At 48.3% G+C, this 15380-nt stretch overlaps 1 protein-coding gene across 1 annotated transcript; it reads right to left on the bottom strand.

Annotated features, from left to right (window-relative positions):
• Positions 1 to 12192: 12192 nt before the first annotated feature.
• LOC123632063 lies at positions 12193 to 14452 on the bottom strand. The gene is made up of 2 exons (XM_045542191.1): positions 13917 to 14452; positions 12193 to 12697 (listed from the first exon to the last, which is right to left on the bottom strand). Exons 1-2 carry the CDS (start codon positions 14450 to 14452, stop codon positions 12364 to 12366), a joined length of 870 nt encoding a protein of 289 aa, XP_045398147.1. The 3' UTR covers positions 12193 to 12363.
• Positions 14453 to 15380: the final 928 nt, after the last annotated feature.

The raw sequence follows: 15380 nt of genomic DNA, 5'->3' as shown, positions 1-15380 counted from the left end.
ATGTCGGCTTCCTGCAGCGTGTTCTAGGGGTGTCCTGTTGTGAGTGGAGGGCACAGCCCCAGGCCTGGGCACAGGTGGCTCAGAAGGGAGTGGACATTCCCAGTTTTGATCATCTGAGAGAAAGAAGGTGCTCAGACAGGAAAACCTGCCCCAAGGCAGGATTGCTGGAGAGTGGACAGCTGCTAACCAGCTCGCCATCTGGGTTGTCACTCTGGAGTAGGAGGGATGATGGCCTCTGCTAGAGACCTTCTTAGAGGTCAGTGGTTCTCACAGTTGGGGACCATACCACCTTTAGATGGGGTTGGAGACCTCATGTTCCCCATTAGCTGATTTGTTCTCACTTCAGTGGAAAAAGAACGAAGAACCTCTGTAAAAGTTTTAGGGGAGAGGGGCTTTCCCTCTTGTCTCTCAGTGCTTGGGTTATGCATGACTCATACTTGAGTTGCAATGTGTACACAGCTTCAAGTCTTAATTATTAGAATGTAAGAGGCCCAAACTACTGTTGTTACAGATACATGAAATGGTATTGTACAGTACGAGGTTAAACAACCCACAACCAACTTACATTGAAGTGAGACTGACCACATTTGTGAATTGAAAACAAGAATAGCAGCTATTTAGAAAAAGCAAAACAACAAATGGGACTTCTGCAAGATAATCTAAATGATACACTAATAACAATCCTTCTTGAAAATGATGTTCCAGCCATCCGAGTTTCTGCTTTAGGTATGAACTTCAAAACGGATTAACCCCCAAGAATAACAGTAGGTAGGTAGTCCTTAGCCATAAATAAACTAGAATTTGTGAATTTTGGCTTTGTTCATCTGTTAGAATTAAGGCAAGTGCTGGGCTTTGGGTCAGTTCAGATTTATTGGATGAGCTGAAGATCATGAAGGAATGAAGATAAATATACATAAACCAGATTACCTAGTGCTGTGATTTGAACATCCCCTCTAAAACTCACACTGAAATTTAGTTGCTATTCTGATGGTATGAAGAGGTGGGACCAGCTGGGTGCAGAGGCTCCCTTCTGTCCTAGTACTTTGGGAAGCTGAGGTGGGAGGATTGCTTGAGGCCAAGAATTTGAGACCAGCTTGAGCAAGAGCCAGACCCTGTCTCTACAAAGAATACAAAAATTAGCTGTGCATGGTGGCACACACCTGTAGGCCTGGCTGCTAAGCAGGCTGAGCCATCCTCCTGGATGGCTCGAGTCCAAGAGTTTGAGGCTGCAGTGAGCTGTTATGATATTGTATTCCAGCCTGGGTGACAGAGCAAGACCTCGTCTCAAGAAAAAAAAAAAAAAAAAGGACGTTTAAGAGTTGTTTAGGTTGAATGGATTGATGCCACTGTTGTGGGAGTGGGCTTCTGATGGAAAGGATAAGTTTGGCTCACATTTGCCCTTCCACCTTTCACCACGGGGTGATGCTGCAGGATGGCCCTTGCGGAGGATGATGCCATGCTCTTGGACTTCCCAGCCTCCAGAACTTTGAGACATACATTTTTTTTCTTTGTAAATTACCTGGTCTATGATATGATAGCAGCAGAAGATGGACTAAACATCTAGTTTTGTTGTTTGTGTGGTTTTTTTTTTTTTTTTTGAGACAGTCTTGCTCTGTCACCTTGGCTCAAGTGCAGTGGTGTCATCATGGGTGACTGCAACCTCAAACTTCTTGGGCTCAAGGGATCCTCCTGCCTCAGCCTCCCAACTAGATGGGACTATAGATAATGTACCTGGCTAATTTTTCTATTTTTTGTAGAGATGGGATCTTGCTGTTACTCAGGCTGGTCTTGAACTCCTGGCCTCAAACGATCCTCCCAACTCGGTCACCTAAGTTCTAGGATTACAGGCATGAGCCATTGCACCAGCCTAAACACCTAATGTTATGTGCCAGTGCATATTTATTTCCTTTTTGTTATTCCTTAGTTGCAATAGAGTCTTAATGAGATGACAATTCTGGCCTGGCCTCTGCAGGAGGGGCCTGTCTTTAGCCAGGGACAAGCAGGGGATTATGGTCAGCTGCATCCACAAGGTCAAGGGGCAGCAGAGCCCGTGTGACCAGTGTGCTGATGGTCCCTTCAATCCCGCATCCTACCCAGGGGTTGGCAGGAAGGGGTGACTGATGTGAATCACTGTAGCCTTCATGGGATGCTCTCATGGAGATGAGGACTCAGGGGTTTTTGAAGTGCACCCTTTGTTAATGTGAGTGCTCACTAAATGCCAGAGGCCCTGCTGGGTGCTTATTGTTCCTGCCATAGGTGACCTACCTTTCAAGAGAGCTCTTTTCATTTCACTTTTCTTGCATGTGGATGTCCAGTTCTTAAGGCGCCATTTGTTGAAACGACTTTCCTTTCTCTATTATATTGTCTTTGTTCTTTTGTGTTTATGTAGGTCTATTTCTGGGCTGTGTATTATGTTTCATTGATTTGTATATTCTTTCGCTAATACAGCTCTGTCTTTATAAAATTAACTTATTTTGGTTGACAAAAATTTTGTATATTGATGGTACACAACATCATGTTTTGACATATTTATACATTGTGGAATGGCTAAACCAAGATATTTAACATATATGTTATCTCACATATCTCTTTTTTGTGTGGTGAGAACACTTAAAATCTATTCTCTTACAATTTTGAAATATACTTCCTCTCACTTGCTATATATGCTTTTTTATTAGAGATGGGGGTCTCACTACGTTGCCCAGGCTGATCTCAAACTCCTGGGCTCAAGTGATCTTCTCGTGTAGCTGGGACTGCAGGCACATGCCTCTATGCCTGGCTGAAATATACAATATATTGTTATCAAGTTAGTCACCGTAAGGTATTAATATAACAGTTCTCTTGGACTTATTCTTCCTGTCTAGTCTTTTGACCAGTATCTCCCAATCCCCCCACCTTCCAGCATCTGATAACCACCAGTTCCACATATAAGTGAGATCATGTTTGTCTGTCTGTGCCTGGCTTATTTCACTTAACATAATGTCTTCCAGGTTCATTCATGTTGTTGCAAGTGGCAGGATTTCCTTTTTTAAAGATGACTAGTATTGTATCTATGCCACATTTTCTTTTCTTTCTTTTTTTTTTTTTTCTGACACAAAGTCTCACTTTGTTACCCTGGGTAGAGTGTTGTGGTGTCAGCCTGGCTCACAGCAACCTCAAACTCCTGAGCTCGAGCAATCCTTCTGCCTCAGCCTTCTGAGTAGCTGGGACTACAGGTGCACACCAAGCCACTCGGCTAATTTTTCTATTTTTAGTAGAGATGGGGGTCTTGCTCTTGCTCAGGCTGGTCTTGAACTCCTGAGCTCAAGTGATCCTCCCGCCTCAGCCTCCCAGAGTGCTAGGATTACAGGCGTGAGGCATCACACCTGGCCTCCATACCACTTTTTCTTTATCCATTTATTCATTGATACACACATAGGTTGATTCCATATCTTGGCTATTGAGAATAATGCCGTAGTGAACATGGTAGTGCAGACATCTCTTCCATATAGTGATTTCATATCCTTTAGATCTATACCCAGTAGTGGGATCGCTGGATCATATGGTAGTTGTATTCTTAAATTTTTTTTTAAGAAACAGGGTCTCATTCTGTCACTCAGGCTGGAATGCAATGGTGCAATCATAGCTCACTGCAACCTCGAACTCCTGGCCTCAAGTGAGTAGCTGGGACTACAGTTGTGCGCCACCATGCCTGACTAATTTTTAAAAACATTTTTTTGTAGAGAGTGGGTCTTGCTATGTTGCCCAGGCTAGTCTAGAACTCTTGGCTTCATAGCACATGCCTTACAGGCATGAGCTACCCTGCCCAGCCTATTTTTTAATTTTTTTGAAGAACCTCCATTCTGTTTCCCACAATGGCTACACTAATTGCCACTCTCTCTTGATTACAGTAGCTTTATGGAAAGTCTTGAAGTCAGGTAGTGGCAGTCCTTTGTTTTCCTTCTATATTGTATGGCTAGGTCTTTGCCTCTCCAAATAAACTCTAGAATTAGTTTATCAATATCTACAAAATAACTTCCTGGGGTTTTGATTGGGATTGCTTTGAATCTATACATCAAGTTGGAAAGAACTGACATAATGACAGTATTGAAGTCTTCCTGCTCATGAACATGGAATATCTATCTATTTATTTATTTTTTGAGACAGAGTCTCACTCTGTTGCCTGGGTAGAGTGTTGTGGCGTCAGCCTAGCTCACAGCAACCTCAAACTCTTGGGCTCAAGCCATCCTTCTGCCTCAGCCTCCCAAGTAGTTGAGACTACAGGTGCACACCAAGCCACCTGGATGATTTTTCTATTTTTAGTAGAGATGGGGGTTTCATTATTGGTCAGGCTGGTCTTGAACTCCTGAGCTCAAGTGATCCTCCCGCCTCAGCCTCCTAGAGTGCTAGGATTACAGGCGTGAGCCACCACGCCCAGCCTCTCCATTTATTTAGTTCTTTGATTTTTTTCACCAGTTTTATAGTTTTGTTCATATAGATGTTGTATATATGTTGTTAGATTTGTACCTAGGTATTTCATTTTTAGGGGGTGCTAATGTAATTGGTATTGTGTTTTAAATTTCAATTTCCACATGTTCTTTGCTGGTACATAGGAAAATAATTGGCTTTTGCATATCAGCTTTCTATCCTGCAACCTTGCTATAATTGCTTGCTGGTTCCAGGATCTTTTTTGTGTGGATTCTTTCAGATTTTCTGCATAGACAATCATGTCATCTGTGAACAAAGGCAATTCTATTTCTTTTTTCCAATGTGCATATCTTTTATTTCCTTTTCTTGTCTTATTGCATCAGCTAGGATGTCCAGTACAATGTTGAAAAGGAATGGTGAGAGGGTCACTCTTGCCTTGTCTCTGATCTTAGCAGGCAAGCTTCTAATTTCTCACCATTAGGTATGATGTTAGCTGTGGGTTTTTGGTAGATATTCTTTATTAAGTTGAGTAATTCCCCTCTATTCCTAGTTTGCTAAGAGTTTTTTTTGTTATTGTTAAATCATCATGAATGTATGTTGGATGTTGTCAAATGCTTTTTCTGCATCTATTGATCCCATCATGTGATTTTTCTTCTTTAGCCTGTTGATGTCATAGATTACATTAATTGATTTTCAAATGTTGAACCAACTTTGCTTACCTGGGATAAATCCCACTTGGTCATGGTATATTGTTTTTTTATTACATTGTGGATTTGATTTGTTAATATTTTGTTGAGGTTTTTGCATCTGTGTTCATGAGAGATATTGGTCTGTGGTTTTCTTTTCTTGTAAAATCTTTGGTTTTGGTATTAGGGTGATGCTGGCCTCATAGAATGAGTTAGAAAGTGTTCCCTCTGTCTATCTTCTGGAAGAGATTGTAGAGAATTGGTGTAATCTTTTCCTTAAATCTTTGTTAGAATTCGCCAGTGAACCCATCTGGGCCTGAGGCTTTCTGTTTTGGAATGTTATTAATTATTGATTCAATTTCTTTAATACGTATCTAGTTCATTTCATTTTTTTAATTAAAAAATTTTTTTGGAATAACATTAGATTTAGAGAAGAGTTATAAAGCTAAAATATAGAGTTTCCATATACCCCAGCTTTCCTTAATGTTAACATCTAACAAAACCATGTTAAGACTAAAAAACTAGGAAATTAACATTGGCACAATAATATTAGCTAAACTGTAGACTTTATTTGGATTTTACGAGTTTTTCCACTAGAGTTTTTTCTGTTCCACGACCCAATCCAGGGCACGTTAATGCATTTAGTTTTTGGGTCTCCCTAATCTCTGATCTATGAGTTTCTCCATCTACCTACAAATTATCCAGTACCCTTCAAAACTCTCAAGGTCATGAAAACAGGTAGATGGAGAGTTTTGAAGGGTACTGGATAATTTGCAGAATGTCACTCAGTTTGGGTTTGTCTGATGCTTTCTCATGATCGGATTGGGGTAGTGGGGTTTGGGGAAACAGCAGAGGTGAAGCGCCCTTTCCCATCACATCACTTCAGGGGCACGTGATACCAACACGGCTTTGATCGCTTGGTTAAGGTGGTGTCTGCCAAGTTTCTCCTCTGTAGGATTATTATGTTTCCCTTTCCATACTCTATTCTTTGGAAGCAAGTCAGCAAGTCCAGCCCACATTTAGGGCTAGAGAAATTAAGCTCCACCTCCTGGAAGGGGGATTCTCCATATATTTTTTGGAATTCTTCTGTATGGAAGATTTATCCCGATTTGACTTACAAAATAGAAAAGAGGAAAAAGACACCAGAAGGAGGAATCACTTATATTTTTCTTTCATGTGGAATGTTTTTCTGTTCCTGCTGCTCTGTCATGTCCCTGGGCTGGGGGAAGGATGGTATGTGAGAGAAAAATGGTGACGTGGAAAGATCTGGCTCCATCATCTCCCCCAACCCTTCAATCTCTGCTCTGGCTGTGCCCGTTCTCCCTCCAACCCCTGGCCCAGGAGCCTGTCCCTTCTCCCAACCCCAGGGACAGCCCAGACTCTCACCCAGAGCCAGCTCCCCAGTGGGAAGTGAGCCGCTACTCCTGGGGTAGAAGAGGAGAGAGAGGGCAGAGCCTGGGCTGTGGCAGAAGGTGCAGCAGGAATGCAGGAGGTTAGAGCGAGAAGGACTTCCGAATGAGGGCGACATGAGAGCGATCAGAGAGACTGAGGACATCCCCGGCATCTCCACTTAGGAAGGGGGGGCCTTGGGTACGGGGCAGAGAGTGGGGCAGGGGCTGCAGGAGATGTCCCCACCCTCATCCCTGGTCCTCTGACAACACCGCACCCCAGTCACACTGAGGGGCCCTCCAGGCCCAGGGCCTCCACCGGGCAGGTGGGCCTCAGCTCCTGTCTGGGGAGGACCCCACAGCTGCCCAGCCTGGAATGTCTCGTCTTCCCCAGGTGGGGCCTTCTGAGTCCCAAGTCCAGGGTCAGCTCTTTCCCTTCCTGCACCAGGTCAGAGCTGTTGGCAGCTGAGGAGCCAAGTGCTCTGCGTGGCAGGTGTGATCACCCTCAGGGTCCTCCCTGTCAGTCACCACAGCCTGGGGCACTGGATGCAGGAGAGAGGGCAGAGGTGGAGTGAGGGTGGGACACACCTCAGCTTCCCCTCCTCCCCCCTGCACCCCAGTGCCTTCCGCTCCCCCAGCCACAGGACTGCTGACAGCCTGGCAGGAAGCGGAGACCCGGGTCCCCACCACTCCCTGCAGGACTTTCCATGACTGTGTCACCTCCATTCCTCCTGCAGCTTCAGGGCCACCCCTGTGCAGAGCCCTGGGTATGTGCAGAGGCGATCCTGGAACCTTCTTCCTTCAGATACCTGCGTGTCTCAGTGCCTGTCCTCCTCAAGTCTGCTCTAACGGCACCTCCATGAGGCCCACACTGACCACCCTATTTATTATAAGAGTGCCACCTGTGTTACTTTGCATTGACTGTCTACTTTGCATTATTTTTTCTTTGTATCTCCCATCACTTTCTAACATAACTGTAAAATTCTTTATCCCAGGATGGCCTCAGCAATGGCTTCCATCCCACATGCTCCTTAGCAATGTGACCTTGTCATCCCCCATCAAGACCTGGGCCTAACCCCCCTCCCCTGGGTCTGCAAGTGCCTTTGGTGACTGCAACGTGGGGAAAGTGGCACTTTCTGACTTCTGAGGTTCTGAAATAAGGTGCCTGTGGTTCTCACTTGGCTGCTTGAAACACCCCCTCCTGGACCCCAGGTGTGCAGCCAGGAGCAGCCAGGCCACAGCAGCAGCAGGTTGGGGAGAACCCAGGCCACCCAGCTCACAGCCCCGGGGAGTCCCGGCCCACAGCCAGCACCGACTGCAGTCCTGGGAGGGAGCCCTCGTGAATGTCCTGGGCCAGTTGGGCTCCAGGTGACGGCAGCCCCAGCCCATGTCACGTGGAGCAGAAGAGCTGCCCGGCTGAGCCCAGTCAACCCACAGAATGAGAGGTAACAGAAAGGCTATAGTTTTAAGACTATTTGTTACCCAGCAGTAGATTAGCAGAACACACCATCTAGTCTGCTCCTGTCACTATGTGTGTATTCATTGTCCGTCTTCCTGTCAGAGTGTCAGCATCAGGGAGCAGGCGTTTGTCTCTCTGGTTAAATGATCCCCAGGCCTAGAACACTACCTGGTGCAAAGACACTCACTGAATACCTGTTACATGGGTGAATAACCGCTGTGACCAGAATGCCTTAAAGTGGGTCTGAGACTGGAAAGGGGGGTGACTGTTGTTAGTTGTGGGGGTTGGACTGTCAGCTCAGGCCTCCATAACAAAGACCACAGACTGGGTGGCTCAGGCAACAGAAATGGGTTTCTGCTCCAGTCTCTTCCTCTTCTGAAAAGGACACCCATCCCACCACGGGGGCCCCAACCTCTGCACCTCACCTGAATCTAATCCCCTCCCAGAGACTCCACCTCCTAATACCATCACACTGGGTGTTACAGCTTTGACATGAATTTTGGGGGGACACAAACATTCAGTCCATAACAAAGTCTTAAGATCGAGGTGCTGGAAAATTTGGTTTCTGGTGAGGGTTCCCTTCTTGGCTTATAGCTGGCCGCCTTCTCACTATGACATCACTGGGCCTTTGCTCTGTGTGGCTGCGGGGAGAGAGGAGACATCTCTGGTGTCTCTTCCTCTTATAAACACCAGGCCTATCGGGTCAGGGCCCCACACTTACGACTTCATTTAACCTTAATTATCTCCCTAAAGGCGCTATTTCCAAGTGCAATCACATTGGGGGTTAGGGCTTTTCAAGGGACACAATTCCGTCCATAACCTGACTGTGACGTGTGTGTTTGATGTCTACCGGGTGGTCCCAGTGTCCTGAGCCCCTCAACAAGCACGATGCTCAGCGCTGCCGCAAACTCACGGTCTAGCCACACAAACACACAGACCAGCAGCCCCGACCACCAACTGCCTCTGCTGCCTCTCGGGTCTGGGCAGGAGGCTGCCTAGGTTGTGGGGTCGTGGGTGGCTGCTGCAGTGTGGGGGTTCCTGGGGGAACTCTCTGCTGGCTTGGAGACCCCCAACATGCTGCTCAGTCATCAGGCAGAAATGAGATTTGGGGCTGGGGTTGCAGAGCTCGTAAAGTCAGGGGCTGGCGTAGCATAGAGCAGGTCCTGAGGGGTCCAGTCGGAATAATCCGATGTTGGGTCACCAGAGGACAGAGACAGGACCCACAGTCTGAGGCAGAGAGCTGTGGAGGGGCAGGGCCTGTCCTTGGCAATCTCGGAAATGGGTAGCTGGTTGCCTGGGTCCTACCACTGAGGCCCATGTAGTCGACGGTGTGTCCATCCTCTTGTTGCCCAGCACAGGGTCGATGGGGCTTCTGGGCCTGGCTCTAGCTGTCACGGGGGAGGAAGAAAGCCACTGTGACGGTGGGGTGCTCAGAGTTGCACTTGGACATGCTTATAAGGTCCTAGGGCAGGGAGTGGGACCCTGGAAACCCGGGGAATTCCGGACCAGGGCTGGTCCCTACAGGTGCGATATAGACACCTGCCCTTTGCTCTCTATGGTCCAGGACCCAGAAACCCTCCCCAAACACAACCGGCAGGGGTCCCTGGTCAGCCCTTCCGTTCGCTCTCCTTCCTGGCTTCTTCCTGCACCTCTACTGCCGCTGCTGTCGCTATTTCAACCATATTCTCACTTTCCCGCAGCCTCCCCGCTTCCTGGACCTACCCAAGGCTCCTCCTCCGAGTCCCAGGGTCCAAGGCTCCCTGTGCTGGGTGCCCCAGAGGCAGCAGAAGTGACAGGGACTCGGGATTTCAAGGTCCCATCCCAGGAGACGTAAGCCACTTAATATGCTGGTGGGGTTGACCCCAGTTCTAGGAGCCACTTGTGGCCTGGAGACCTCTCCCTGCCCTGCGGCCTGAGTCCGCCGTCACTCAGTGGGGAGGAAACATCTGTGTCACCTTGGATCTTTGGAAACACTTCAGGTCCGAACCTGACACGGGAGCGGGCGCCGCTTCTGCGCAGAGCCGGGTCCCGCTGCTGGGAGCCCAGGGAGACCCGGGCAGGCCCTGGCTGAGCCGGCGCCGGGGGCTCCCGTCTCTGTCCTCTCCCCGCGGCCACACGGGGGCGCCGCCGCGCTGCTGCCGGGTTCCTCGGAGCCGCCGGGAGGGTCCGGGCCGCGTCAGGCGGAGATCGGGCCTGGGCCGGGCACCAGCCGGGGCGAAGGCGCCCCCGGGCCGCTCCGGACCGCGCAGGGGTCGGAGGACAGGACAGCGCAGGAGCCGCGGGCCGTCCCTCAGTTTCTTTTTTTTTCTTTCTCTCTTCTCTCCTCCCTCCCTTCCTCTTTCTTTTCTTGACAGAGTCTCGCTCTGTCGCCCTGGGTAGAGCGCAGTGGTGTCACCATAGCTCACTGCGACTTCAAACCCCTGGGCGCAAGCGATCCTCCTGCCTCAGCCTCCCGAGTAGCTGGGACCCCAGGGACGTGCCGCTGAGCCCCGCTGCTTTTTCTATTTTTTTAACAGACAGGTCTCACTCTTGCTCAGGCTGGTCTTGAACTCCCAGCCTCAAGTGATCCTCCTACCTCAGCCTCCCAGAGTGCTAGGATTACAAGGGTGCCTGGCCTATTTTTATTTATTTATTTATTTACAGTTCTTTACCATTTTTAAAAAATTTCAATAGATTTGGGGTACAAGTGGTTTTTTTGTTACACGGACAAATTACATAGAGGTGAAGTCAGGGACTTTAGTGTACTTGTCACCTGAATAGTGTACACTGAACATCACAGGTAGTTACTGATGCCTCACTCTCCTCCCACTCGCCCCTTGGAGTCTCCAAAGTCCCTTACACCACTCCGTGTGACCATGTGTACCTATTGTTCACTCTCACTTTTAAGTGTGTACACATTGTATTTGCTTTTCCATTCCTGAGATACTTCACTTAGGATTATGGCTTCCAGGTCTTTCCAAATTGCTGCAAAAGACATTGTTTCATTCTTTTTTATGGCTGAGTAGTACTCCTTGGTATAGATACCACATTTTCTTTATCCACTCATCAGCTGATGGGCACTTAGGTTTATTCCATATCTTTGCAATGTGAATTGTGCTGCGATAAACATACGAGTGCAGGTGTCTTTTTGACATAATGACTTCTTTCCCTTTGGGTAGATCCCCAGTAGTGGGATTGGTGGATTGAATGGTAGGTCTACTTTTAGTTCTTTGAGGAATCTCCATACTGCTTTCCATAGAGGTTGTACTAGTTTACATTCCCACCAGCAGTGAATAAGTGTTCTCTTTTCACCACATCCAAGCCAACCACAAATATATTTTTTTAATATACAATGCCATTTATGTAAGTTAGAAATACTTACATAAAAAATTAACAATACACATATTGCAAAAATATATTCAAACACAAAAATTCAGAGTAAACATATTAAAACTGTTATCTGTAGAAGAAAGGAAATCAGTGTGAGGTATGGGGATAAAAAGGAACGAAATAATTAATAAGTAAATGTATGAAACAAAACAGAGGTCAATGATAATACATGAAATAAGGAATATGATTAACTCAAACTTCTGTACCTTAGGTCAAAAAAGGGTGAAGACCCAGAAAGGAAAGATATCAAAAGATTTCCATCTTACTATTTATTAATGAAAAATGGATTTCTGGGATCTATGCAAACCTTGTACTCCTTTGAGAGATCCTTGAGATATAATATTGCTCTCTCTCATAGTGTTTGTTGGTTTCTTAGTGTTCTTTCTTTCTTTATTTCAGGATATTATGGGGGTACAAACATGTGAGCACCTTAGTGTTGATCAGTCAGTGCCAGTTTGGTGGCTAGTACATGTGGAGCCTATTCTTCCATTCTTGTGATATCTCACTTCAGAGGATGGGCTCAAGCTCTATCGAGGAAAATATAAGAAAACCAAAAAAAAATTTTTTTTTTTTTGAGACAGAGTCTCACTTTGTTGCCCAGGCTAGAGTGAGTGCCGTGGCGTCAGCCTAGCTCACAGCAACCTCAGACTCCTGGGCTTAAGCGATCCTACTGCCTCAGCCTCCCGAGTAGCTGGGACTACAGGCATGCGCCACCATGCCCGGCTATTTTTTGTTTTCTATATATATTTTTAGTTGGCCAGATAATTTCTTTCTATTTTTAGTAGAGAAGAGGTCTCGCTCTTGCTCAGGCTGGTCTCGAACTCCTGACCTCAAGCAATCCACCCGCCTCGGCCTCCCAGAGTGCTGGGGTTACAGGCGTGAGCCACCGCGCCTGGCCGAAAACCACAAATTTTTTAAAGTAACAACCAGGAACTATTCAAGGCAACAGAACTACAGTTGTGAAGAATGGCAATCCCTGCCCTTGTCCTCATAAAGTTTGTGTTCTAGAGGACAGAGAGACTACAAGCCGTTACAAGGAATATATTCTTAAATGTTAGTAAAAGGGTTGTGAACAAAAGCAAAGCAGGTAGCGGGGAGGGGGCCGGAGAGGCCATGTGAGGTGGGCAGTCCATCCAGGCAGGGCCTCTGGGGGGACATCTGAGGGGAAGGTAGGCAGGGAGGGGTCCCTGGAGACAAGTTTCTGGGCAGGGGGCGGCCGTGCGGAGGCTCTGGGGTGTGAACACCTGTGAACACCTGGGCGAGCTGGAGGAACCACCCCACGGGCAGCCTGAGCCTGGGCCCCATGGCACGGCCACGTCTGGGGAAACTGGACGGTCACTGGAGACTGTCTTGCCAACCAGAGGGATTTTTCACGTAACGTATCCTTCCTGAAAACAAGTTATGCAAATGTTATTGTTGTTACATCAAGAAGGAGAGCTGAAAGAAATAGAGAATTGAAGAAAATGTTACTATTTTTTAATTTTCCAGGGTTTGTCATGAGGGGTCTGGAGAGAGGGGGTGTGGGTAGGGGGCAGAAACTCAGGGACGGGGCTGGGCCTGGTGGCTCACGTCTGTAATCCTAGCACGCTGGGAGGCCCAGGCAGGAGGATCACTTGAGGCTAGGAGTTTGAGACCAGCCCACGCAAGAGTGAGACCTGTCTGTACTAAAGACAGAAAAAATTAGCTGGGCATGGTGGCATGCACCTGTTGTCCCAGCTTTTCAGAAGGCTGAGGAAGGAGGATCGCTTGAGCCTAGGAGTTTGAGGTTGCTGTGAGCTAAGATGAAGCCACTGCACTCTAGCCGGGTGGACAGAGAGTGACTGTGTCTCAAATAAATAAAAATAAATAAATAAAAATAAATAAATATCTGTGAAGTGAATGAATGCACACAGACTGACACACAAAAACTAGCACCAACACACAGATGCTGTCATGCTGGCACATTCTCACACACACACTCTTGAAGCTTAATTTCCATTCAGCATGATGTTCACATTTCTCAGTCATTATGTATTATTAGCTTTTAAATTTTCTCCAAATTATTGTGAAAATTGCAGATTCCTCAAGTTTGAAGGAATAGTACAATGGTCAGCCTAGATGTAATCATTTTAATATTTTTGTCATATTTACTTTATGTATGTAATAAATTATATTTCCATAACTTTTGCTGAAACACTTTGAAGTCATTTGCCAACATTGTGACCTCATTCTTTTTTTTTTTTAATTTTTTAATTTTTTTTTTTTTTTTGAGACAGAGTCTCACTTTGTTGCCCGGGCTAGAGTGAGTGCGGTGGCGTCAGCCTAGCTCACAGCAACCTCAAACTCCTGGGCTCAAGCAATCCTCCTGCCTCAGCCTCCCGAGTAGCTGGGACTACAGGCATGCGCCACCATGCCCGGCTAATTTTTTCTATATATTTTTAGTTGTCCAGATAATTTCTTTCTACTTTTAGTAGAGACGGGGTCTCGCTCTTGCTCAGGCTGACCTCATTCTTAAATACTTCAGCACTCATCTCTTAAAAAATAACATTTTTCTTCAAACGATAATGTTATTACTACAATCCCCTAATGTTACAAAATGTCAGAGTAATATAAAATTTTATCAGTTACCCTGCAAACGTCTTCCCTTTGGAGGCGCGCAGAGCCGGGAGCCTGGGGCCCCCTGGGAGGTTTCCACCTTCCCTGCGACCCCTCCCTGCAGCCCCTTGAGAGCGACGCCCCGGGACACTGAAAGGGAGAAACATTTTCTGCCACTCCGCATTCTCGTTGTTCCCACGGAGACGTCTCATTTGTTCCTGTGTTTTACGCCCCCACGAGAGAGTCGCAGGGTTTTCCCTCCTGCGTTTTCCTGTCGCTCCGTCGCGGTCCCTGAGGCCAGCTGAGGGGTCAGGACAGGGCGGCCAAACTGGCGGGTGGAGCAGATCACTCTGCCGTCCTTCCAGATCTCTGAGCTGCTCCTCACATCTGCTCATTCCACACCTGAGGAACCTGTGAGGGTCACAGCAATTTTCCCAACGGCCTAATGACGACCTGGCGGCTGCCGTCTTCCCGGCACTGTTGACGCTCTCCAGAGGATGAGCCGGGACGGCCGCGCAGCCCTGGCGACAGGGATGGGGGCGGGGCCCAGCGCGCGGAGTTCCGGGCATTTCTCAGTTCTTGGCAGACTCCCTATTTACCCTGTTTCCGTATGTGGGAACAACGTCCCCGCGTCCACGTGATATTCTGTGTGGACACGCGAGTCGGACGATCAGGACTGAGAGCGTAGCTGCCCCAGGCCCCCATCCCCTCCGCAGGGCAGAAGAGACCCCTGCGCCAGGGTCCCACGTGGGCCCAGAAGTGGCACCCCCAGCAGCAGGTGTCAGGACAGACCCGAGAGGTGGGGTGAGCGCACCCTGCTCTCTCAGGGTCAAGACTGAATCCGCTAAGACCCCTCCTCCCTCAGGAACCGGGTCCTGTCATCGGGGCCAAGACAGGGTCCACACTCGCACTGAGACCCAACCACCCACCGTCCTCACCTCCAGACACAGCCCAGGTGACAGCCCAGCCCTGCTCCGGCCGTCCCCCACAGCCTCACAGCTGCCCTCCCCTTCAATTCCACCAGGACCGATATCCTCATGTCCTTTCCCTGTTTGTCCCAGTCACACCCGGTCCCCAAATGCCCTGCACTGGCATCCCCACAAGGCCCTGCACACCCCCACTCTGTCCCCCGCATGCCCCACCCAACTCCAGAAATCTTTCCACTGCACCCTGGAACGCTCAGCCCGTGATGGGCACCTCCACAGTCCTCTCCCAGGGTGTCTGTGCCTGGCAGCTCCAGCAGACACCTGGGTCTCCCTGAGGACACAGCCCCTCCGACGTCCTCTACATGGGGTGTCCCCCAAGGACCTTGTACCCTGGGCCGGGAGGTGGGGAGGGGTCCTGGCTCCTTACTGTGCTTCTCAGACCTCTCTGCCTCCCTCGTCCCTCACTCCCCTAACCTGTCCTCAGATTAGGGCCCCGCTCCCCTCGCTGTCGCCATCCCCCTCGGGCCCCAGGCCCTTCCCTCTATCGGGACCTTGTAGCTCCAGGCTCACC

Source organism: Lemur catta, chromosome 2 (assembly GCF_020740605.2).
Source record: "Lemur catta isolate mLemCat1 chromosome 2, mLemCat1.pri, whole genome shotgun sequence".
NCBI classification, from domain to species: domain Eukaryota; kingdom Metazoa; phylum Chordata; class Mammalia; order Primates; family Lemuridae; genus Lemur; species Lemur catta.
Note: the sequence above shows the minus strand (reverse complement) of the source record. Positions and strands in the feature narration are given on the sequence as shown.